The 24,597-nt window shown below is 41.8% G+C and overlaps 4 protein-coding genes across 4 annotated transcripts in view; 1 reads left to right on the forward strand and 3 right to left on the reverse strand.

Annotated features, from left to right (window-relative positions):
* Positions 1–3,857: 3,857 nt before the first annotated feature.
* LOC311497143 (ferroportin) lies at positions 3,858–8,565 on the reverse strand (the record flags this gene model as incomplete). Its single annotated transcript, XM_084557306.1, has 8 exons — positions 3,858–5,235; positions 5,585–6,265; positions 6,779–7,033; positions 7,215–7,341; positions 7,521–7,636; positions 7,982–8,141; positions 8,304–8,371; positions 8,463–8,565. The coding sequence occupies 8 exons, from the start codon at positions 8,563–8,565 to the stop codon at positions 4,976–4,978; spliced, it is 1,770 nt and encodes a 589-aa protein (XP_084413432.1). The 3' UTR covers positions 3,858–4,975.
* LOC311497142 (sodium-dependent neutral amino acid transporter B(0)AT3-like) lies at positions 8,561–14,926 on the reverse strand. Its single transcript, XM_084557305.1, has 12 exons — positions 14,300–14,926; positions 13,345–13,485; positions 13,099–13,236; positions 12,808–12,989; positions 12,332–12,442; positions 12,130–12,242; positions 11,924–12,052; positions 11,593–11,749; positions 11,316–11,520; positions 11,080–11,239; positions 10,831–10,993; positions 8,561–10,740 (listed from the first exon to the last, which is right to left on the reverse strand). The coding sequence occupies exons 1-12, from the start codon at positions 14,451–14,453 to the stop codon at positions 10,546–10,548; spliced, it is 1,848 nt and encodes a 615-aa protein (XP_084413431.1). The 5' UTR covers positions 14,454–14,926; the 3' UTR covers positions 8,561–10,545.
* Positions 14,927–15,814: 888 nt separating this feature from the next.
* slc6a19b (solute carrier family 6 member 19b) lies at positions 15,815–20,769 on the reverse strand. Its single transcript, XM_084556664.1, has 12 exons — positions 20,185–20,769; positions 19,549–19,689; positions 19,327–19,464; positions 19,048–19,229; positions 18,853–18,963; positions 18,455–18,567; positions 18,255–18,383; positions 17,990–18,146; positions 17,696–17,900; positions 16,670–16,829; positions 16,298–16,460; positions 15,815–16,180 (listed from the first exon to the last, which is right to left on the reverse strand). Exons 1-12 carry the CDS (start codon positions 20,381–20,383, stop codon positions 15,983–15,985), a joined length of 1,896 nt encoding a protein of 631 aa, XP_084412790.1. The 5' UTR covers positions 20,384–20,769; the 3' UTR covers positions 15,815–15,982.
* Positions 20,770–22,617: 1,848 nt separating this feature from the next.
* fhod3b (formin homology 2 domain containing 3b) overlaps positions 22,618–24,597 on the forward strand; it is a gene marked incomplete at its 5' end in the record, with an annotated part of 84,659 nt that continues 82,679 nt past the window's right edge. Inside the window, one exon of the mRNA XM_084557960.1 lies at positions 22,618–22,782. Coding sequence (XP_084414086.1) covers positions 22,618–22,782 — 165 coding nt within the window. The remainder of the gene's footprint in view (positions 22,783–24,597) is intronic.

The raw sequence follows: 24,597 nt of genomic DNA on the forward strand, positions 1-24,597 counted from the left end.
AAGGAAGGTTCTCTGCTTTTGTGGGCCTGCAGCGGCTGCAAAAGAAGAAAAAGAAAGTGATGAAACTCTCTTGAGCTTGTTACAGAATCCCACTCAAGACTATTCAGCAGCGGCACAATCTCAGATATCAAACATCATAAAACAATGGCATTAACACACAGTTTATGAGGCATGCAAGTGTAATTTATGTTTTCTGCATTTTAAAGGAAGTCAGATAAAAACCACCAACCAGTGAAGTGAATAACACTGATGATCTCATTGAGCTGTAATTTTCTTCTGGGAAACCTGGGTCCTGGCTTTCACATGACCGATACCTTGATATGTACCGCCACATGAGCCGTGTTGCAGACCGAGCACCCAGCCATCCACATGATTAAATGTGATACATCACGTGCATTAACATTTAACATTGACATTTTCAGCAATTTCAGCTGCAGTAGCTCGTCTGTTCTGTAAGACCACACAGGCCTATCGCATGTTTCACCACTTTTCCTGCCTTAGACCGCTTTTGATAGATGGTGACCACTGCAGACTGGGAAAAGCTCCAGTCTTGGATATGCCCTGACCCAGTCCTCTTTAGTTATGGCAATACGGCCTTTGTCAAAGCTGTTCAAAACCTTCAATTTTCCGCGCTTCTGACACATCAACATTCTGTGGGGCCTTTCTGTGTGGAGTTTGCATGTTCTCCCTGTGTCTGTGTGGGTCCTCTCTGGGTACTCCAGCTTCTTCCCACCGTCCAAAGACATGCTGGTTAGGTTAATCGGTGATTCTAAATTGGCCGTAGTTATGAGTCTCTCTGCTTTAGCCCTGCGATAACCTGTCCAGGGTGTACCCCGCCTCTCACCCAATGACAGCAATCTAGCCCCCCTGCAGAAGATGAATTGAATGAACTACACACTACCAGCCTTAATTTAGTGTAACACACTGGGGATTTAAAATAGATCTTTTCTCACAGAACACATGTTGACTTGTCACTATAGGGCAAACAGAGGTGTACTCATTTTTGCCGCAATCTGCATTTGTACATGTTTGTTCACTGTCACTGGAACTGAGCTGTGACTAATACACCTGTGCCAAATCAAAACCGTAGTCTGTGACAGGCTAGTGGTTGCACACGCTGGTGGTCATTATCAAGTCAAACCTTTTGACCTTCCTGCTGGCAATTTTGCAGATACCAATCAATTCTCTGTTCTGTTATTTGTATTGTATTGTATTAGCCTTGTTTAGCCAAACTCGATTCTTAACAGAGCATGAATCTGGTAACACGCCAATTAGATTTCATTATGGGGCGTGTTTCAACCGATACAGAAAATTACTTGCAATTGGATAGTCCTACAACCGGTCAGAGTCATTTGTTTCAGTGACAAGCAGACAACAGAGAGAGGTTTCCAACTTGATACTTTATTACCTGTTTATGTGAACATCCACCATACATAGCCTGGTATCCATGGCGCTATATCTACCGTCACACATGAGGCGTAGTATATAGACTGTTCAACCTACGCCACTCTTCACAGAGGGAGAAGAGGGAGCCACACACAGAGTGCAGAGTCTGTAGTGGTGGCACAGAGTGAAGTCTGACCTCTGGTACATCCCAAACAAAGGGAGGCGAAACCTTGAGGCAGTATGTGGCATTAAGTAACGAACAACATCCGGATGTTACGCGCTGTGAAGCTTGGTTTATACTCCTGCCACTGGTCCACGCGGAGCATATGCTGTAGGGGTTTAAGCTGTCGAAAGCGTTTATATGTGTGCGTGCTGATGTGTCTGTATGGGACTGAGCGGCTAAAGCTAGAGTTGAAGTTTATAAATGTGGATCAGCAGTTACTTTCACTGAAATCACTTCTGCAGAGAGAACACAGAGAAGAAGTGCATTTTAAAGAAATGCATTTTAGAACAATCACAGCCGTTGCCGTCTGCTATCACTGCGACACGTAGTTACATTTCCAGAGAGGTCCACATCAGGTTACGGCATGGGGTTCGGAGCCCGGCTCACCTATGCTGTACCTAGGCCATCAAAGTGACGTACGACTATTTCACTAACAAGACCACACCTCTTGATATTCAAAGTAGTTTATTTGACCAGGTTAGGAGATCAAACAGAGGGGTCGAGGTGATGGGATGAGAGGGGTTGAGGGATGGGGTGAGAGGGGTTGAGGGATGGGGTGAGAGGGGTTGAGGGGGAAAGGGATGAAGGGATGGAGGGGTCGAGGGGAAGGGAAAGAGAATGGAATAGCGACCGATGGCGATCCTTGGAAGTCTGGATGTAGGAACCCGGGAGAGAGATTCAGGGTGGGGGCACATCTCTGGAGGTGTCGACTCCTTGACCCCCCGGTTCCTGCAAAGAGATTGTAAAGAAGAAGAGTGAACAGAGAGGGTTGGGGTGGAGGGGTTTGAGAACTGAGACAAACAGGCGAGGAGAGGTTAGATGCGCCTATATAGGCAGGTGCGGGTAATTGGGCGTTTGAGTCGTGGCCCTGTTCCTGAACCTCAGTTATTTAAACTTCATAAATTAAGCTTTACTCTTCTGTCCATCACCACATAAAGCCTACCCAAACGATTAGATTGGCCTGGCAGATCACCCGCAGCATTATCAGTTTCCTATGGAATGGTTCCAGACCAACTTTCCGTCACAAAATATTTGTGGGTTGTCTTGCTTCTGCTTCTGTGTTGTATTTAAACATTCAGTTAGATCTTCTTGGATAAAGGTGCTATTGTACTTATTGTACAAACGAGAATATCTGAGAGGCAGACTGGATTGTCCTTCACTTCTGGATCTTTTCCTTCCTCCTTTACTTTGAGTAGGTGTAATGAATGTTACCTCAGTGCTTTTCCATTATCCCTTCCACACCACACTGCCCTCAGTTGTTGTCCTCTAGGATGTTATTAGTGTAATGATTTTACCCTCTAAAATGATGTCGTGTTGAGAATTTATAGAAAACCTTACAATCAAGACACGGTGTCAAGGTTGACTCCTCTCTATGGGGTACTGGCACAGTGTGGGGATGTTGACCTCTTCTGGTCACCAAAAGCCATTACATTTGCATATGGCTGTGGGCCCCGGCTGTGACTCGATTACACCGTTCATGTTTTGGAAATGTTTTATGTCTTCTGGCAGTTCTTTCCATCTTCCGGCTTCCTTCCTTTACAGCTTGGTGCTTAACCTGGATTCTGACTCATGATGAACTGACTAGACGTGTGGTGCTGCGCCCGAGTCGTATGACGTCTTTATACAACTTGCTTGTTTAATCCTTTTAACAGACAGGTTGGCTGTCTGTAAAAATGTCACTGAAGAAAGTGGGTGGCTAAATCTCTGTTAACCTCTTGGATGTAACATGGTGGTATTTGTGAAATCATATGTCAACAATGACTGCAAAGAGACAACAAACTGGAACGAATCCAGTGTTAAACTGAACTTGTGAAGGTTGAATTCAAGTTATAGGCGAATACTGAAGAGAACAAAATCTCCCATTGACAATAGCATGAATTGTGTCTTGTGCAGTACATGTAATATGTCCAGCAATTTATATTACACTCTTGTTTCTCTTCAGATTTCCATAGAGAGATGCTGCAATAGTTTATTCCAATTTGATGCACATGTGGACTAGTGATGAGAATAGCCGATTTAGGACTGCACGATCACTGGTTCAAACCTCCACTGCATCCACAGCAGAGGTGCCACCTGATCTCACAACTGGATCCAATGAGGGATCAACAAAGAGAATATGAGAAGAAAAAAAATACATGTAAAAGCCAAATATCCTCTTCAGTCATCTTTATTATCATAAATATCAGTCTTAAAAATAAGGACAACATAGAATAAAGAAATGTTACAGGAAAAGTATACAAATATATTGAAATGTGATGCTGGTTGTATGACGGAAGCTTAAACTCTTAGGTTATGTCCACTGTACATGAATGAGATATGAAAACATACAGTAGTTGAGAGAAATTCCCAAGTTGTATTCAGTGTTCTTAGTTGAGGTAAGGTAATGTTTAGTTCATCCGAACTACAAAAGAATAAAGCAAAGTGTAAAACAATACTGCCAATAGCCAACATTTGCTATCAACAAATAGCTATCACTGATTTCAAACATGTCACAAAATAAAGATTGGTTTCCTCTTAGCTTTCTCTAAAACTAATAATATCACTCTTATATGGGAAGGAAAGAAAGTTGGGTAGATTTATCTAAGTACACAAGCAATTAGGATAAAATAGTTTGTATTATGGTTTGAATAAAGTTTTTGTTGCTGTGATCTGTTAGCCAGGTTTACATGCATTAGAAGAAAGGCAAGTGTTTGGTTGATTCATCCACAGAGAAACAAACCAGGGGAAGGAAATATTTTGTCCTTACACTTCTGTCCATTAAAAGGGGGGCTGCCTTTCAGATTCATTTAATCAAACAATGTCACATCGAGTTCCCTTTGTGTTCCTTTTTGGACATCCTGGAATATTTCCAAGTGGACGGATCAGTAACATCGATGCCACTTGTGAAAGTACTGTTTCAGCTTGTCTTTATTTTGATGTAGGTTTTTCCTCACACCATCAGTTCTTTGCTGAGTGGAGGTAAGAACAATCTCTCCATTCATCCAAGAAGCTAAGTGAGTTAACAGACTTGTTGTCAGCCTTTATGTCATGTTGTACATGGGATTAGGATATTTCTCCTGGAGGTATCAGTGCTGCATTTATTGTAGCCACCTCATTTTATGTACAAGGAGGGAGAGCTTGTCTTCCACTCTACTTCACCTGAGTTCTTGTATGCTGCTGTGGCACATGGCTCTGCAGGGAGAAAGCAACCGAGGTGGGACTTGCAGGCACTGGCTGTGTTGTGCTGAAATGAATGGCTAAGTCAGGAGCAGAGTGTTGCAATAAGATTGCTGAAGGGTCAGGAGGGAGACATTCATTTCACAGGTGCAGAGAGGATTCAGTGCTGATTTGCATCTCACGCCTGGATGTGTAAGGCATGCCTGCGCCCTATGTGTCGTGGCGGCGTTTTCTCTTGGCTTTATGCGCATACAGGAAGTACATAGTGTGCCCAGTGGTGATGAATAATACAGAAATGATAACTAGGATGCCGAAGTGTTGTGGCTGTGGAGCGGAGATCACCATGATGAAATGGAGCAGATCCATGAGGTAATTCATGGAGCTCTGTACCCCATTTACCACTCCTCTCTCTGACTCGCAGATGTTCTCTTGTAGAAGCTGGGTCACAGTTAGGTCGAAGGACCAGAGACCTGAAACAGTTGTCATTAAGTCAATATCTATAAAAGCTAGGTACTCATTCAGCAGGTCACTGTAGGAAGTGTAACTGTATTTAGAGCTTGATTATAACACCATTGTTAATTGACATTGACCAAATGATGTTAAATATATTATAATCGTATACGTAAAAGGACATTTTACAATTTTAACCACTGCCTTTTAACTTACCACAAACATAGTCAATTTGTCTTTGCCCAATATAGATTGCAGTATTGCAGTATAACCTATTATTGGCTGTTATTATGTACCATGCTAATGTGCGGGTGAGGCAGCATGTAAATGACATATCAATGTAAAGTGAAGTCAGAAAAGTGAACTCACCAATGCGTGCTGTGATGACCCCCAAGAACAGCAAAATAATGGATATGTAAGATTCTGGCGCCGTGCCAGAGGGCACATTGTCAAAAAGCACAGTGTTGTTGGTCCAGTGGATGGAGGAACGGTCGGGCAGCAGCGGCTGATTGCTTCCTCCTGTCAGAGGATAAGTGTGTTTTTGCCTTTGGCTCGCCATCCCTCCAAGTTCAGCAGAGGAATTGGAGTTCATGTAGGGCATCAGCAAGCTAAGATCCATAGGGCTGCCCGGGGCAAACACTGAACACACACACAGCAGCAAGCAGCCCAGGTGGAGGCAGCTTGAGATGATGCCCGTGTTAACCAGGCCATAGGTCTTCCTGAGTCTGGTGAACATCACGGTGCCCATTAAACCTGTGATAGCTGACACGCCCATCAGCAGACTGAGTAGAGATCCACTTATGCCTTGAGTGTAGGCGTAGCCAGTGGTGATGCAGTCAAACCCCAAGACTGTGGTGTAGAGGAAAGCCAAACCCATTCCTGCGAGGAAGACGGGCTGGCGATAGTAGGCCCTCCAGCCATCTTTACAGGTGCTCACGAGCCAGCGAAACCTCCGGAAACACAACGGCAGGTTGGCGATTTCTTTTAGGGGCATGCTCGAGTTGCAGTTGCCCTCTGTTAGAGGTTGAGGTCGACCAAAACTGGATTCCCCTAATAAGAAACACAAATGGCATCCATCATTTCTGTACAGTTGTAATAGTTTAATCCTCTCTGCTCAATGTTATATTAGACTTCAAATCCTCCCTCAAATACAGTCCATCTGCACTAATCTAGGCAAGCTGCAAATGGACTGTGCCAGTCTAATTGTTCTATACACAAACAAAATGAGTCATTTATGCTTCAACTTAGCTTTGGACCTCGATTTCTAGTCCTTTTAATGTAATTGTCCTGCATTGTTAGTAATATTATAGTATTAACAAACTTACAACTCTGCTAATTACAGCATTTTACAACTCATCAGAAGCTTTTTGTGTCAAATCTCACTAAACTATTACTGTTAATGATACTGATGCTGCTTAGTCTTACTGTTGAACCACTGGTATGACAGTGTTTGAGTGCCAAAACATTTTTAATTTTTACAGATGCAAGGCCACTTAGCATGTGTAGCATCACAGGGGAAAGTTTAAAAATTCTGATCAAACCCCCCCTGTGGTCAGTTCTTACCTTCTGACCTTTGCCCCTCTGTCCTCTGCAGGTATGCCTGATCCTCCTCTACCACTGGTGGTTTGACTGAAAGAGCAGGGACGATGCGGTACACCCGTGACAAGAAGAAGAACTCCACAATGAGAGACACAAGGTTCCAGCCCAGGATGAAGCCGCAGCCAACTACATTGGAGGCCAGGGTCATGACCTGTCCCACTGCCAGTGGGGCCAGGATGTTAGTCACCTGATCTATCCGCCTCATGGTTGCATTCATTCCTTTTTGTGTGGGTGAAACACACAGAGGTTAGTGTGTGTCCGCTAGAGGACTTAAAGCAAGCGCAGAAACATGTTATTACATCATATTTTTAAGTATTTATCACGATCAACCAGTGACTCGAGCTCGTGTCGAACAATGAGTAAACCAATATGTGCGTTAACGGAGAATGAATGCCCTCACCAGCTAGGTGGCCTCGGTTGTAGCCTGTGATAACCACAATCCAGTCCCTCTGAATGGTGATGGTCAGCGCTGTGCTTGCAAGGTTTGCCACATCTGCCAGGACGATCACCACCGTATAACAAACCACCTTGTGTGAGTTTTGCGATGCAACATGTTACTATGACAGCACAGAGTAGCCACAAGCTCAGAAGCAGAGACAACAGGGACACATGACAGAGGGAACAACTGCAGCAAAAACTCTTCCGGGTAACAATCAGTATTTGCTTAACAGATCAATATGGTACCAAACATGTAGCGTATACTCACAGTGAGCCATCCATCCCAGATCTGCTCAATCCTTTGCTTATATGAGAACACCAACATGAGCACAATGCTACATACTGTCACTGAGATGTTCTGAATGAAAAGAGATGCATGTGCGACTAAAACAGAAGATGGAAAAAACAGTTTCAGACTTTAAGACATACGTGGTATACTGAATAAATCAATACTAGCCGTGACGGATAGCCGTGACAGATATGAGTCAGTGGCTGTGAACACTGTGCCTTGAGTCTTGCTGGCTGAGTCTAGCTATCAAATCATGCACTGATTTACACTTGAGACATCGGGTGGATGGAATTTACCACCTAGTGGGATAGGAGACCAGCACATTTCTTGATCTATATCTAGTGGGATAGCAGACCAGCACATTTCTTGATCTGTATCACTTTTCTGTATCGTGGTGCATGCTAAAACTTTTCCAGTTGGTGTGAAATTGTTGTGCATACCTTTATTCCTAGGATTGCGATCAACCCAGTCTCCAATCAAAGCCCCAAGCAGGAGCACTGACCCAGCCACTACCAATCCAAACACGGCAGTCAACAGCAGGTTACGGCCGTACAGCTCAATCAGGAACACAGAAATTGCAAAGTGCCACATGCGGTCACCCTGTTTAAAGCAAGATAAAAATGCAATCGTTACGTGTTGCCATGGAAGGGGCCGTGGGTACGCTGTCACACGGTTCACAGTCAGCAGACTACCTCGCAGTTATTTCAGTTTCGATGCCTTATCTTTTGCTCCACAAATCTGTTGTCAGGAAATGATTCTTACCCACATTGACAATGCGCCACTGACGTAGATGAGAAACTTGGGACCCTTGAGGTAGATAAGAGCTGAGCCTTACAAGGAGATGCACGAGAACCAAATAAGCACACGTTACATATACGCCACAAATACATTCCGCCATTTCTAGCCGGATTTAAAGGTCACCTGGTATACTCCTAGCTTTTTTAGCTCTTGCATCCCTGATGTCGTCAGACTCAAACTCGACCACAACCCCGCCACACTGGGAGGCATCTGCTCTCTGCGACATTGCCTAGTGAAAAATTACAGGCCAAAAAAAAATGTTGAACTTCTCACACACTTTGTTGATAGTACAACGTTTCATTATTGTAGATAACAGCAGGGTTGAGTTATTTTGGAAAAGATTTGAATTTAGTTACTTAGAGGGTACAAGATTCTGTCAACCACTATAGGAGTACTGGTTATTCACTTATTAATATACCAGAAGGCAATTGTAGTACAGCACCAAAAAAATCAATGATTGGCAATACTGTGGTAGTTAATTACATACACAACAGTTTGAACGCCGTGTCCTTTTGAACTCAACAAACTGCCGTAACCTTTGCTCTGTATCATTAAGTATGCCACTTATAAATATAATCACATACATTTCTTTGCAGATATACGATATAAGAGCCATAAATAATAAAGTGTTGGAGAAATAGTTTGTCTCTTTCAGTGTGAAAGTAGAAATGGCAACACTGAAAATAGCATTAGCATGTAACCTTGCATAGCTCTATGACTGCGGTCTCTAACAATGTGGAAATAAGTCAATGCAGCGTCAGTTGTCACCTTTGCTCCGATGTTGCACTCAGTCCTTGCTGTTGTTCCTCGATGATGTGTCTTGTGCCATATATCCTACATTAGGATGCTAGTCTTTCCTGAGAGCTGGAATTCAAGCTGTAGTAGTTTGAAAGGCTTAATAACATCACAGTGTTCAAGTGCACCATTGTATGAAAGTGCCAGAAAAGCAGAACAGGCAGAGAGGCAACAAAGGCAGCCAGCATATTCCAAAGCACGTGACGCTCCGGGGACAATATCACTGTCCACCCACACCACAAAAAAGACAACTGCGTAACTGCGTATTACTCAAAATACACACACGCACACACATGGACGCGGTCCGTAAGCACATGCATGCATCCTCACTCCCGCAAGCACAGTCCCACTACTGTCATACACCCACATTCACTGTTGACGTGCAAAAAAAAAAGTTACATCGAGGACACATCATGCAACACTACATCACTCTTCCAGGAAGCAGAGAGAAGAAAGAAGATAGCTGCTTATAATACATAGTAAAGTTGTCCCTAGGCAAATGTGATTTACACTAAATAACATGGCTGTTAACTGAACACCATTTTACCATTCAAAAGCCTTTTTCTTTTTTTTTTGAAAATTAATAATGTGCTTATCACAAAACATTCAGACAAGTCGCCCATAACGCTCCACTTATTCCCATTCACCAAAACATCAACACAGGAAATTAACTGTTGTCTTCCTTTAATCAAATAATAACTCAGACTTGATAATCAGTTCCCAGGCTTTGGTTATCTGTATTTTATTCTCAGGGATATTGTCCTGCGTTGATTTGATCAGCCTGACAGCGTCTGCATTTCCCTCACTCGTATGAATCCACTTGTGTGAATTAAGACAAAATGAATGTTTTCATTTGGAAAATATATTGAGATCACAGTTCTGCATCCGCCAGTATGTTACGCAAAGTGATAATGTAATGTATATTTACTGTCAACTGTAATGTAATGCATACAATAACATAAAATTGATGGAAAGAATCAGCTAATTATTAAAAGGATAGTTTGGTTTCCTTGAAGTGGGGTAGAATGATATGCATATCCATCGCCTGTGTGTTGCTTAAGCTAGATGATTGTCTGCATGCCAAAAACATCAATACTGAAGCCTGTCCATGTCGTCTACAAAACCACCAGCCTTACGTATTGTCACGCCAAACTCACACCACAGAACAAACAAATTACCCAACTGGGGCAGGAGTAGACAAGCAACTTCCAACTTCTGCAAAGAAAAATTACCAGGTTTGTCAGATCTTAACAGAGGCCATGGATCAATTCAGTTCCCCACTGGAAAATGCTGTGTGACAGCAAGGTAAAGCGGTGCAAACAATAGCATGACATAACATTATTTTGGTAGCTAAAATACACTGCTTATCCTTATCATTAATGAGATAACGCAGTTTATTTATTTTTTTAATTCACAGTTCCTCGTTGCAAAGTTCATTTGCATATGGATTTAGATTGTGCCTGTTTGCGATGTAATTCTTCAGGAATCCCATGGCTCTGTAGAAAGCCACAAGTGGAATTGAGACAACTGGAAGGACAGATAGGAGCACACAGATGGCGAAAACCCACTGAGGATAGTCCAGAACTTCAGCAAGAGGGAAGTCCACCTGTTGGGGTAATGGATTGGAAAGTCAGTGTTTCCCCTTTGAGTCAGATTTGATTAATTCTATACAATGATGTGAGGAAATCTTTCTTACATAATATGGGTTCCAGGCGTCATATGTTGGTTGCTTCTCGGCCTCAACCACAACAAATGCCACAAAAACCAACAGAAGCATGAAGGGGCTGATAAAACGCCACGTCACCTGCCAGTAGATGTTGGGTCTCCGACCTGTCATCCATTCAATGTCGTCATTAAACCTGTGGGGAAAATGAAAAGAGTCTATCAGATCATTCACATACGCTGTAACTCATAAGTATAGTACTGCCATGAATTACAGCATCACCTGTTAATTCCATAGATGTATACCACAGCAATGATCTCAAAGAAGGCTATGATGAGCAGAGGCATGGATCCCACGTAGCTGTTAAAAATCTCCAGCCAGTAGTTTCCAGAGCCCAAAGTGAAGATGAGGGCCACAGTAAAGGAGATGAGACATATTAAGCCTATGAGCAAAATATAGGAAATGCTGAAACAACTAGAACAGAAACCTTTCAATGTGGTTAAGATCTTTTGGTATACCTGTGAAAATTTCCTTAGGAAGCCAAGGTGGGACCATGTGTAGGTCCAACAGAGGAGTAAGAACCCCCTGAAGATTTCCAAACATGGAGGACAGGCCCAGGCAGAGGAGCATGATAAAGAAGAGGATCGCCCACACCTGAGATCCTGGCATGTGTATCACTGCCTCTGTGAACACAATGAAGGCCAGTCCAGTTCCTGAGGCGCTCTGAAGGTAGGACATAATACGTGGTCACATACACCGAAAAAGAAAACAGAAAATCTTTTCAAATACACCTACCTGTTCCAAGAACGTTTGCAGATTGCAGGTCTTTAAATGGAGGCTTTCAACCTCCATGGGATCAGTTGTGTTGAGATAGCGGAACCAATCTTGATAGTTTTCAAGGGTTATGTTCTCATCCCCAATGTTGAACGCATTTGTCAAACTTAATATGTTCCTAAAATCAGCAAGAAATTAAATCGCTTAACATTCCAGGTAAAAGTGTAAAAACACAACATTTATAGACGACAATTTCTTATACAATAGTCACATTTGTTCATGATCTGACAACTTGAACAGTTAAGAATCACACTGCGGTACAGGACACCAGAATGACCTACAGTATACATACCAGTTCTGGCAATCTTTGTAGTTTTCATTTGCTTTAAATCCAAGGATGGCAAAAATAGGAATTGACGCATATATTGATGTAAAACTGTTGACACATCCAACGATCAGGGCGTCACTCTCGCAGTTATTCCTGCAAAATTAAAATGTTTGACTTTGTACACTATGCAGTGTTTCTTGTGCGGATAAAAAAAAATAATCACAACTCACTTCTGAGGATTATAACTGGAGAAAGCAATGAGTCCCCCAAAGGCCAAAGACAAGGAGAAAAAGATCTGAGTAGCAGCGTCTAGCCAGACCTTAGGGTTCTTCAGGGTTTCCCACTGTGATGAACAGACTGATTTTAGTTAGGCACCAGATTGTAGTCACTAAATCTTGTCATGACATTATTTGAGGAAAGAAACTGACTTACGTTTGGTGTGAAGAGATATACTAAACCGTCTGTTGCTCCAGGAAGAGTCAAGGCCCTGACCAAGAAGATGGTCAGAACAAGATACGGGAAGGTGGCTGTGACGTAGATAGCCTGTTGAAGAATGTTTGAATAATAATGAAGTATTTTAGATTCACGTCAAATAAAAATAGTTAATTTTAGTTTAGTTAGTGCTTAGTTAGAGAGACTTTTGACACAAAACACTTTTTATTTCTCCACACTGTCGGCAGCTGTGGTCAGAGGGCTTGTGTTTTCAAGATCTCCCTTCATCAATGTTTGTCACTCACAAATTTGTGAATGCGTTACATCCTTAACTTAACCTTTAGCTCACCTAAAGCAGGAAGTCCTGGGTAACTCTAATGGCACCAACATTTGTCTGGGCCAGTGCATAGTGAATAGACGAATGATTAAAAAAAATTTGCAACACATGTCAATTACCAATCACACAAATCAGTTACCTTTCCAATAGTCTCAATTCCACGTATGAAGCAGATGTAGACGAGGCACCAAGCAGAAGCAAGACACAACACGAGCCACCACTGTAAGGATCCACTGGTCTCGATGTTTGGAGTTATGTTCAGTGTTTCATGATACCAAAAGTAATTCACTGCTGAGCTCTCTCCACATTCAGTTACATAGCCTTTATCAAAGAGATGATTCATATCATAATTATATGCTCTTTCTGTCTTTGACTTTGGTTGTTATTCAGTACTTATTGTTAATTTATCTTGTCATGATGTAAAAATTACCGGTATGGTTCAAGTTTATTGGGCAGTCCCTCCAGGGAAGTGGATTCTGGAAGGAGTGGAAGAAGTACCAGAGGATCCAGGCCAAGATCATGTTGTAGAACAGACCAACCAGGAAGGAAACTATCATGGAACTCACACCTATGCACACAGATTCATTACATCAAAGATGGCAGTGAAGCTTCCGCCTTATCCTTCTTTGGTATGTTTCATTCCTAAATGAAGTTCATGGGTACCAAACCTTCTCACCTAAACCTCCCAGATATGGGCAGATTGAATTCCACACTCCGACACTTCCCATGCGGAGTCGCTGCCCAATTGCCAGTTCCATGTGCAGCAGAGGAAGTCCCTCGAACACCAAGGCAATGACATAAGGAATCAGGAACGCCCCTGAAATTGATAATAAATGCCAGATGTAAGCAGTTTCCTTCACCTTAAAAAAAACACAAGAACTTTTCATATACAGCTGGAGGTCATTCAGTTCTCGCTTACTGGGCATTTTATTATCACCAGACAGAGCTTTATCACGCATATCAAACAATACATCTGACATACTCTAACTGGTTTCCCTTTGACAACACTATATATCATATACACCATTATGCATGGAGTAGTAGTTGAGTAGTAGAATGTCACAGGTTTTAAATGGATTAAACGTCTATTGAGTAATATAGGAGTTAATATAGGAGCCAAGTAAAATTGTCTTAAATAGATTAAGTGGCATCTCTGCATAAATGATTGAGGTGAATTATGTAACATATTATAATTCCTATAATACCTCTGTTCAAACATGTTTCCAGATTGACTTTTGATTTTAAAATATCAGTCAGTTTGACCTGATATACAAATAACCAATTGTTGCGCTTGGGCACACTGAGATGAAGTTGGAAATACATTTCAAATATATATGCAAAGTTGAAAAGAAGTATAACAAAAGCCATGTTCCTCTTACTGGTAAATTAAGATAATTACATCACGAATGCCATAACAAAGTCATACAGTGTCTGCATTATATCTGCAACCATGTCTGTGTGTTGTTGGTATAATGAACCTAAATTTACTGTTATTAAATTAACATTTTTTTTGTACTTTCTTAACTTAAAGGGAAAGAAAAAGACTTTAAATAGCTGAGAAATGTTTCCTTGGTGAAGCCAGACTGTTTGTGTTAACATCACAAAAGCCACAGTAAATAAACTCTGCTTACCTCCGCCGTAGATTTGACACAAATATGGAAACCTCCACACGTTACCAAGTCCCACAGCAAAGCCTATGCAGGTTAGCAAATACTGACATTTATTGTCCCATTTTGGCCTTTCACCGTTCTGTTTCTCCCCAACACTTCTGTCTTCTCCATCCATCACTTCTTTGTCGCTTGTTATTTACTTAGATTTGTAAGGCAAAGGCGAAACGCTTTGCCTGACCATTCAGTCTGAAGAGAAGTGGAGGACCTGGTGACCTGTTACTTATTTGTATCAGGAGACGCAGGGGTGACTTTATCAGCCTCTTGTTTCTTGTTAGCTCTTGAAGCCGTGGGAACACTGTGGCTTGTTTAATGAAATGCCTTAGTCTATAGTAGCGAGATACGATGTTGATAACAGAGGCAATAACAGGAATATGGCACAGCAGGAGTACAGGGAGTCAACCTGTATATTTATGTCTTTTTAATTGGAGATGTGACACAGTTCACTGTTATTTACACTCAGTCGCACGGTAAATTTAGTCAGTTACATTACAGGAAGACAGCAACATGTGGTGCGTGTGAACATCTTCATGTGTCGTGTACGGAATTTCTCTTCTGCAACATGTTCATACAAAATACTGTCAGTCAAGTCTTTTTTTATTTTTTCTACCAGCGGATAACAAATATCAATGTGCATCTGATTCGATCAATGTTTAATTCGCTTCTCAAATCTTTCACAAATCACAACAGTGACCCCAGCTGGACAGACACCCTCAATACATAGATTCGAGCCACCTTCCCTCTTTTCAGCACCTCCTTCCAACCTTGGAATTTAATTATTTAATCAAATGAAATGATCAGCTTGGAGATGCATCTGCAAAGAACTTAAATTAAGATATAGATAGAGATATATGCCGTTGAGGTCTCCCTTGTGCCTCCAACACAGGTTAGTGGGGGCTTTGGGTCCTATGGGTTGAGGGGAGGGGCCTCTGTTGATCATCCCACAGATACTTAATCAGTTTGGGATCTAGTGAATTTGGAGGCCAGGTCAACACCTTTTGCTGTTCTTCATGTTTTTTTTTAGTTGCTCCTAAACAGTTTTTGTGTGTGTGCCTGTGTCAGGCTGCATCCTGCTGGGGATGGCTGCTGCCATCAAGGAGTGTCATTGCTATGGGGTGGGGATGCCTGGTCTGGTCTAGGTGGATGCTACATGTCTAGTAACATCCACATGAATGCCAGGTCCAAAAGTTTCCCAGCAGAACACTGAATTGTCACAAGATGGTCAATAATACATTTGTCAGATACAGTAATTCTCTATGCATTACATGTGAACTGTACAACTTAATGTCACCAGTAATTAACAGAGAATACCTAAGACTGGTTTTATTTAGGTTTTCACTCTACAATACTGTTTATGGCGTTTTTAGCTATGCAGTCATCAATTTTTATGGCGTCCTAAAAGTGATGCATTACACTGGACAAACAGATTATGGTCTTAAGATTCAGAAGAGTCATTATGTTGCTGTGTTTAAAATTTACAGCTTCCTATATTGCCACCTGACTCATTGCAAGAAGTGAGGGCTTTCCACAAAGTCAAAGGTGGCTGACGAAGCATAAAGAAGTTACACATTACAAGATATGTTTAAAAAGTAATTGATTGCATTGTTATAAATTTCCTCCGGTGTTTTAAGGAATTTCACAAGAAAATTATGCTTTTCTAGGCTCATGGTTCATTTGATTTAGATCAGACAGATTATAGAAATGGGATTTGTCCCCTCTCTTTCTCTGTAAACATTTCCAGATAGCAATTAAAGGCACAGCAGTACTGGGTATCCCGGCCAGTATGAAGATGATCACATAGATCCAGACTGGATATGGCTTTTCTTCCAGTGTCGGGAAATTCTCCTGTGAAGAGGGAAGTGAAATGTTGTAGTTTGAATTTTGTTAGTAACTGACAGCATGCCTGATTTGATCAATACACATTATTCTTGGGATTTTATCTCACAATGAGAGTATATTTACCGACTCAGGATCCCAGACTTTGTAAAGGACCTTTTCAGAAACTTTAGTAACCAAGTAAAAGACCAAGATAAAAAACATGATGAGCGGGCTGATGACTCTCCAGGATGCCTGCCAGAAGAAGTTGGGTTTGTGGCCAATCATGAACTTTATATCGTCATTGAATCTAGGAAGACAGAACATAGTAACACTGCAATGTCAGGAGTGTGTAAGGACATAACCAATCACAGAAGTAGTTAAATGGAAGATCAATCTAAAAATGCAAGGAGCCACAGTGCAGAACTTCTGTTGTTATACTGTATTGTAAACATGCTGGATTTGATGAATCACGGCAACATGTGTAAGCTAGTGTCACCAGACAGCGTTTTATCTCACCTGTCTATCCCATATATGTACACCACTGAGACCATCTCGCAGAATGCAACAACTAGCAGAGGGATGGATCCTCCATAGGTGTCAAAAAGTGAAAGCCAGTAGTTCCCAGAGCCTTGGATAAATATCAAACCCACTAGACAGCAGAGAACACACGTTACACCTGAAGAAGAGAAAAGACTGAATGAAACAGGGCTCTAATACTTTTAGACACTGGGACTGGGTAAGGGCTAAAAAGAAATAACACCAGTGTATCTCTATTTAATCATTTAACATCGAGCATTGACATAAAACTGACATAACCCCCTTCCTCCAGTTACACACACCTCTGCATCTTTTATAAAAACACAATATTTCAAAGGTTGCCAAATGTCGGCACTTTCACTGCAGGCACCATATCATGACTAAAATGGACGAAGCTGTTGTGTTTAATTTCTATTTCTTGGAATTTGGTTGAGTTGCACTTGAGACGTACAGTAACACCAGTGTCAGCATCTTGTTCTGGTAAATGATAAATTAAGTTCTTGCTCAACCCTGTAGAGTTCAAGGTTGCTCATTTTGGGCTTTTGGTCATACGGCTTTGCAGCTGTTACTGACTAAATAATGAAACCTAACATTTACTTTGGAAGTAAAAAAGCACAGATGGACTGCTGTTTCTAAAAAGAATTAAGTCTATAAATTCTTTCTGAAAGCAGTTTAGAAACACTAGTTCTTGTTCTTCTTAGGTTTACTGTTTACCTTTTGAAATTCATTTAAATTTCAAATATCTAAAACTCAAAAGAGTTAAGTCTGATTGAGATGCCAGACGCTTCTTAATTAACGTCGACATTAAGAAGCTGTCACCTGAATATTTGTACACTGACCTTGGTGTCAGAACTCAAGAGTTACTGCTACTGGTGCTCCAAAAATAACTTACATTCACACCTTGTAAATTTCACTCAAGTGAAAAAATCATTCAATGTAAAGCCCAATAAAATATTTACTAGAAATTCTGATCAAAGGAAAATGAGAGAGTAGATGTGAAGTTACCCGTGACTGCTTCTTTTGGCCATGTCTTTGGTAAAACTTTGAGGTCTTGCAGCGGTACCAGAACTCCCTCGATGTTACCAAACATAGACGAGAGGCCGAGACAGAAGAGCATTAGGAAGAAAAGGACTGACCACAGTGGTGAGATAGGCATCTTGGTGATGGCCTCGGTGAAGACAATGAAGGCTAAACCCGTTCCTTCAACTCCCTAGATGCACACACAGTGCGGCGTTAAAGCAGAACATGCTATGGATGAGCAAACCCTCCGTCCTGGTGCATGAAAAAACATACACATACCTCACTCAGGAAGGTTTCCAAGTTGCAAGTTTTCAGTTCCAACCCCCGAATGACCTCAGGGTATGTTTCATTAAGCTGCAGAAAGGCCTGGTCGTAGTTGCTGTCAGTGATGTTTCCCTCAGGAAGGTCAAACACATTTAGCAATGATAAGATGTTTCTAAAATCCAAAATGCACAAGGTTAGAAAAGCTTTGCAGTAAATGAATAACTCTGAAGAAGAAAATGTATGTAAAATATGCAGAGCCAATCGTAAAGATGTACCGTACCCAGAAAGACAGTTGTCAAATCTCTGCGTTGCTCTGAAGCCAATAATGGTGTAAATGACCGTGGCAGCGTAGACGGAGGTGAAACCGTTGATTACCGAAATGATCACTGCGTCCTGTTCACAGTTGTTACTAAAGGAAAAGTTACATTTTATTTTTTATTGAGTGTAATGTTAAAATAATATATATGACGCCACACTTACTGCACTGAGTTGTAGCTGGAAAAGGAAATGAGACCACCAAAAGCCAGAGAGAAGGAATAGAAAACTTGAGCCCCCGCATCCAGCCATGTTGTTGGCTTGGCCAGCTCTGTTACCTGGAAGAATTTGTGTAGCTCGCAATAATGGATTAACTGCTTATTGCTCTGCATGGCACATTTTATATAGAGACTGTGGCTAAAGACTTTAGATTAAATATATAGACAGGGGCTGCAGGTACTCCCCCCCCCCCCCAGACTGAGAAAACATTGTTATATGACAACAACAAAAACCCTATAACATAACTGTAAAACATCAAAACATATCATTTAAGTTGCATAGTTAACATTTAGGATTGTCATCTGCAGTGAATCCTAAAATTGTTGCCTAAAAATGCAACTTACGTTTGGTGTGAAGAGAAATTTGACTCCATTCAAAGAACCCTTCAGGGTCAGTCCTCTGATCAGAAATATTGTCAGCACCACATAGGGAAGGGTTGAAGTCACATACACAGCCTTGGGAAAATAAAATATAATTATTGTTTAGATGATTTATATATGATTTATATTTAAATTTGACTAATAAGCAATGTGCTGTACCTTCCCCGTGGTCTCAATCCCACGAATTATGCAAATATAGAGAACAGACCATGCACAGATATGACATAACAGTATCCACCACTGCAGCCCACCGTCCTCTTCAATGGATGGAGTTGTGTTCAGGGTTTCCCTGTACCAGAAATAATCCACGGGGGAGCTCCTCTCACACTCAGAGATGAATCCTGACAGAGTTTACAGTGTGTGTCACTAAAGCAAAATTAGGACTTTCTAACATTCAATATCCATTCTTCAAATGTATTGTACTAGTTGTAAAGCTACCCGTTAAATTGGCATTCATGGGACATTGACTCCAAGGCAGGGTCTGTTGGAAAGAGTTGAAGAAGTACCACATAATCCAGGCAATGATGGTGTTGTAGTAGAGACTGATGGTCAGAGAGACGCACATGGATGCAATACCTGCCAACGAGTGTTTTAAAAAGGGTTTCTTTTAAGGTGCCTTTTACTCTAGTTGAAACAAGTATGCTGCAAAACGTTGCTCACCAATGCCTGTCAAATATGGATGAATCGAAGACCACACTCCCAAGCTGCCTCTTCTCAAACGTTGGCCAATGGCAAACTCGAGATGGAGCAGCGGGACTCCTTCGAGAATCAGCAGGATGAGAAACGGTATCATAAATGCACCTGGAGGAAAAACACACAACATGTTAATGGTGTTATAAAAAAAAATACCTTCGTATTAATCATTTACAACGCGTTACACATGAACGCATGGAGAGATAAAGTCCGACAGTGAATGAGGTCCAGAATGCATCGCCAAACATTCAAGCTCCCGTAGTAAGCATTTTACAAGAGCTTCCCATCTGTCAGGGAGGTATATCATATCTTATCTGAACAGATCAGTCATCTAGATGAGTCTGCAGTGCTGAATGGGATTTTTCTTTTACCTTTTATGATGAGACAATCTAACATATACTTCTGCTAGCATTAGCAGGTAGATAATCTTAGATCGTATATGAGTCACATTAAATGATGCATAAAAAAAGTTTAAAAAAGTACATGGTAGCTTGTAAATGCATGGGCTGAATGTTCCTGCATTCTTCTGACTGCATCATACAAAAGAATATTATTTACAAAAAGCATAATTGAAAGTAATCAAACCATGAAAGCATCACTTGCCTCCTCCATGACTCTGACACAGATAAGGGAAGCGCCAGACATTTCCAAGTCCCACGCAGAACCCCACACAGGTCAGCATGTACTGGGCCTTGTTGTCCCACTTTGGTCTGTCTCCAGCCTCTTCCTCCTCCAGCTTGTCCAGTTCCTGATGGGACAATATCCTGTCCTCCAGGCCCGGGTTGGGGAGTTTTAGCTTCATGATCGGAAAAACACTGTGGTATTGTCGTGATACAGTAGTGCAGTGTACCGTGCTGGAAGTTAAACTGTGGTTCACGCTGTGAGATCATATGTACTGGACGTCTGTAATAGATTGACTAGGCTGAGGTGTCAGAGAGGATCAGCTGGAAATGGGCAGTCTTTGAAGCCATGGCTGAGTAGGAACGCACATGACAGTTAACTAGTGTCTTATCTGATGGTTGAAGGGTCATCACACAGAAGTTGCTGTTCTTACGAGGTTTACTAAAGAAAAAAAAAAATATTTTTTTATAGATTTACTGTGCTCTCCCCTTTAAAGGGTTAGTTCACCCAAATGACACAAACCTGGTGTTCCCACGTAGAAAATATTGTTTTTTTCCTGGCCAAATTAAAGGGGAACTACCGTTTTTTTACAACCTGGACCTTATTTCTGGCATAAAATACGATCTTTTACTCACCCATATAATTTCGGTGTCATTTTGAGTCGTTCGGGAGATACTTAGATCCGCATATATCCATATAGTGGGAGTGACTGGGGCACCGACATGCAGCCTCTAAATAACGCATTATCTGCCGCGAAACTCGTTAATTTCACCAATATTTTGTTACGATACGCTAGTGCTATTCTGGATATACGCGGATCTAAATATCAAACGACTCCAAATGATGAAGTTATATGGGTGAGTAAAAGATCGTATTTTATGCCAGAAATAAGGTCCAGGTTGTAAAAAAACGGTAATTCCCCTTTAAAGCAATAAGTGAAATTTCAGTCTGCAAATTCCCAACTGCAAGTTTGACTTGAAATTAAGTCTTCAGCTCTATTTCTGATCCATACTTTTACGTTTTTGACATTATCTGTTTATGGATGCTTCACAGGCGCAATTACCTCCTATATAATCAGACAACCATAATTACACATGCTCCGATCTACAGTATGGTGTGTTATAGTACACTAAATGGTGTTACACTGTCTTTACACTATCTGTGTTTTAGGTGTATGCTGTAATGCATGAATGAGAACTTATAGAAAAAAATTGCTTCCAACATGTATTTGTTACACATCCTACAATCACGTTAAATGAAATAATAATAAGAAAACATGAACCATATTGTGAAACGCTGCCACATTTGCATTTTTGTAATTTAAAATCAATTAATTGTTCAGTCCTATTTCTGTTCCAAACTTTTATATTTGTAAGTCTGTCAAGGGATGCCCCACAGGTGTAGTTATATAGTATGTAATCATGTGACCTGTACCTGACCTGTACACCTGAATCTCTCCTACTGCCCTTACACTACTGACTCTTTACATATCCTGCTGTAATTGCCATGGTTTCTATTGACCAACCTTCTATACTGTGAATATCCTGCTGCAGTATCTGCATATCCTGACGTCTGTAGTCATTGTGTACACTGGAATACAGTCTGTTTTAATTTAAATTATCCATATGTATATCTATACCTGTGTGCATACTGTGCACGTACTCCTTTTGCACTTCTGGTTGGCTGCTAACTGCATTTCATTGCTTTCTACTTGAACATGTGTAATGGCAATCGGAATATAAATATGTTTTAAATTAAATACATTATGTCGTTATAGTGCCTTATAAACCATATATTAGTTGTTTATATGTTGCCTTTAAATACTAAATAGTGTCATGGTGTCTATCCATCATCTGCTTTTCGTTATTATAGCTACTCTAGTCCTTCTGTGTCAAGGTCTAATAGTTTGTTCACTGACCGCACATCAGTGCAGAGCCTTTTGAGTGCACTTCTCTCTCCCTCCACTGGAAGTCGCAATTGCGCCTGTAATATGAGCTTCTTGTCGGGCCGCCTGAGGTCTGGCTGCCGTGTCCCCTGGCAGAGTTTCTGCATGAGGAGGGAGCCGCTTCCCATCGCTCTCACAGACCAGGCGCCAAGTGTAGCAGTCCCGTCCGCAGTCTGCCTCAGCACCTCAACCGCCCGCTATGCCCTTGGATACTCCCGCCTCGCTCGTCTGACTAACCGAGCACCCCCGGATCTCCACTTTTGGACTGTCCTGCGCACTGTCCTGACTCATCCTCCGCGCTGAAACAAATGGGGAAGCTCCAAGGATAAACGGGGTGCAGGGTTTTGTTGCTACTGCAGAAGACCTGCCGGTAGTTCCCTCGGCTGCCCGGGGGGGCTGCGCGTCTGTCAGAGGCTTTAGTGTCGCATCCACTATTTCACTGATCTGCAGCCGCCTTGCATGGATGCATCATGGCTACGTTTATATGCAGGGTGCAGTTCTTAGATGACACTGATCCTTTTAACAGCACCAATTTCCCCGAGCCCACCAGACCACCTCTGTACACATTCAGGGAAGATATTCCTCTCATCAATCAGATTGCTGGAGTCCACCGGCTGCTGAAAGCCCCACAGAAGGTATGCAGAATCTCTTTGATTTTATTCCTGCTTCTTAAGTTAAAAGTTAACACCTCCACCTGAATTAATAATTAGCCTGAACGCGTTGATGGGGGTAACTACCAAACAAAGCTAATGGACCAATGAGAAAGTGGCTGTTGTGGGATGCTGCTGTAGCAACAACATGCATTCAGACTGTTACTGCATGCACATTGTCAACATGACAAGCCCATGACATGAGCTAATGGAATATTTAGTGACTTTAGGTGATAACAGTGAGAGTAAACATCCATTATTTGACTGACGGGGGTGGGGAAATTAATGTTTAAATCAGCCACAGCACCAAACACTTCCAGTTAATCCTGATTTCCTTACCATTCTTTACCAAGACTTAAAGAGATCTTCCAACATTTGGAGAAGTTATACGGCATTTAAACAAGGACACTGGCGGTTTATTCATTTTATTTATAGTGACTTCATCTGTTTAAGACATACTATGTCTTTGTGATTTCAAGAATTAGTATTGAATTTCATGTAGGAAACCCACTTAGTTGTCACTACACTGATCTATGTAGACAAGGTGGGGTTCAATGCTTAGCTGGTCAGCTCTTGATGGATGGAACTAGGTAATATTGAATTCGTAACCATCTGATTTCAGTGCAGTGTCCACATCAAATCCTTTTATCTATCATTTTGTACTTTAAAAATTGGACTTTTTGTGGCATTGCTGCTCTTTCCATAGCCACAGATGGTGTTTTCCTGAGCCTGCATTGTGTGTTGGTGAGGTCCATCATGTCACTCTTCATTTATTCTTAACAGTCTGGAGAGGTGAAGCAGTACACATTGTTGTGGTTCCAAAAGTTGGCCTTCTCGAGAGTCGCTACTTCATCGCCAGATTTAAACAGCTCAAAATAACCAAGTGTTCCTCTTTGGTATGGTGCAAATGCTCTGTTTAAATTTGCCCAAAGAAAGCCAGGGACAAATAATACAAACTGGTAACCCATTCTCTTTCCTCTTTCAAATGCTTCTGAAGGTTATATATGTCGAGAAATTTTCAAAAATCCCCTTCTATTGACCTTTAAATTTAACCAAAGCTCAGAGGCCATAGCGTCTGAGGGTTGAGGTCTTTTATTGGGCATTCATCTTAGTCTGGTAGAGAAAGAGAAAGTTAAATTGGGTCTTCCGTCATTCTGCCAGATCAGTGGTGCTCCATCTTGTTCGAGTGGAGCTGGTAAGATATGTCACGGAAGCCTCAGGATGCTGTGGATCACCACAAGCCTGGCTCTCATTCTGCTCAGTCTGACCAGCGGGATGGGGGCACTTTCCGCTGTTTGAGAGAGGAGGAGGAGGAGGAGGAGGAGGAGGAGGAGGAGGAGGAGAGGGAAGCGGGCAGAATTAAAAACACAAACAGAGCGCTGACTTACTTTGCGCAGTCGACTGGTCTCAGTTTAGCTGAAGGCCAGCTGGACCGCAAACTAGACAGAGAGGGAGCACCAGTGGTAGGCTCTGCTGGGCCTGGTTAGTGAGATCTGGTCACATGGGTATTTGTGGTTAGCGGTAACTTAAGGAAGTGGGTCTTGTGCTCCTCATTAACAAAAAACAGGTGGATGACAAGACTGTGTCACTTGAAGCAAGGAGTTCTCCGGTTCACACCTTCAAACGTCTGAAAAAAGCGACCTTTTAAGTGCCCTCAACAACAAACCTGTTGTCTCTGAAGCGCAGGTCAATCTGATATAAATAGCATCCTGCAAACACATGGTGCCGAGGGACTCAAAACAGCTAGCATATGCTGATTCTGGGCTGCTGCTGTCAGTTTCAGTCTACCGTCTCAAGAGG

Source organism: Chelon labrosus (assembly GCF_963514085.1).
Source record: "Chelon labrosus genome assembly, chromosome: 12".
Lineage (NCBI taxonomy): Eukaryota > Metazoa > Chordata > Actinopteri > Mugiliformes > Mugilidae > Chelon > Chelon labrosus.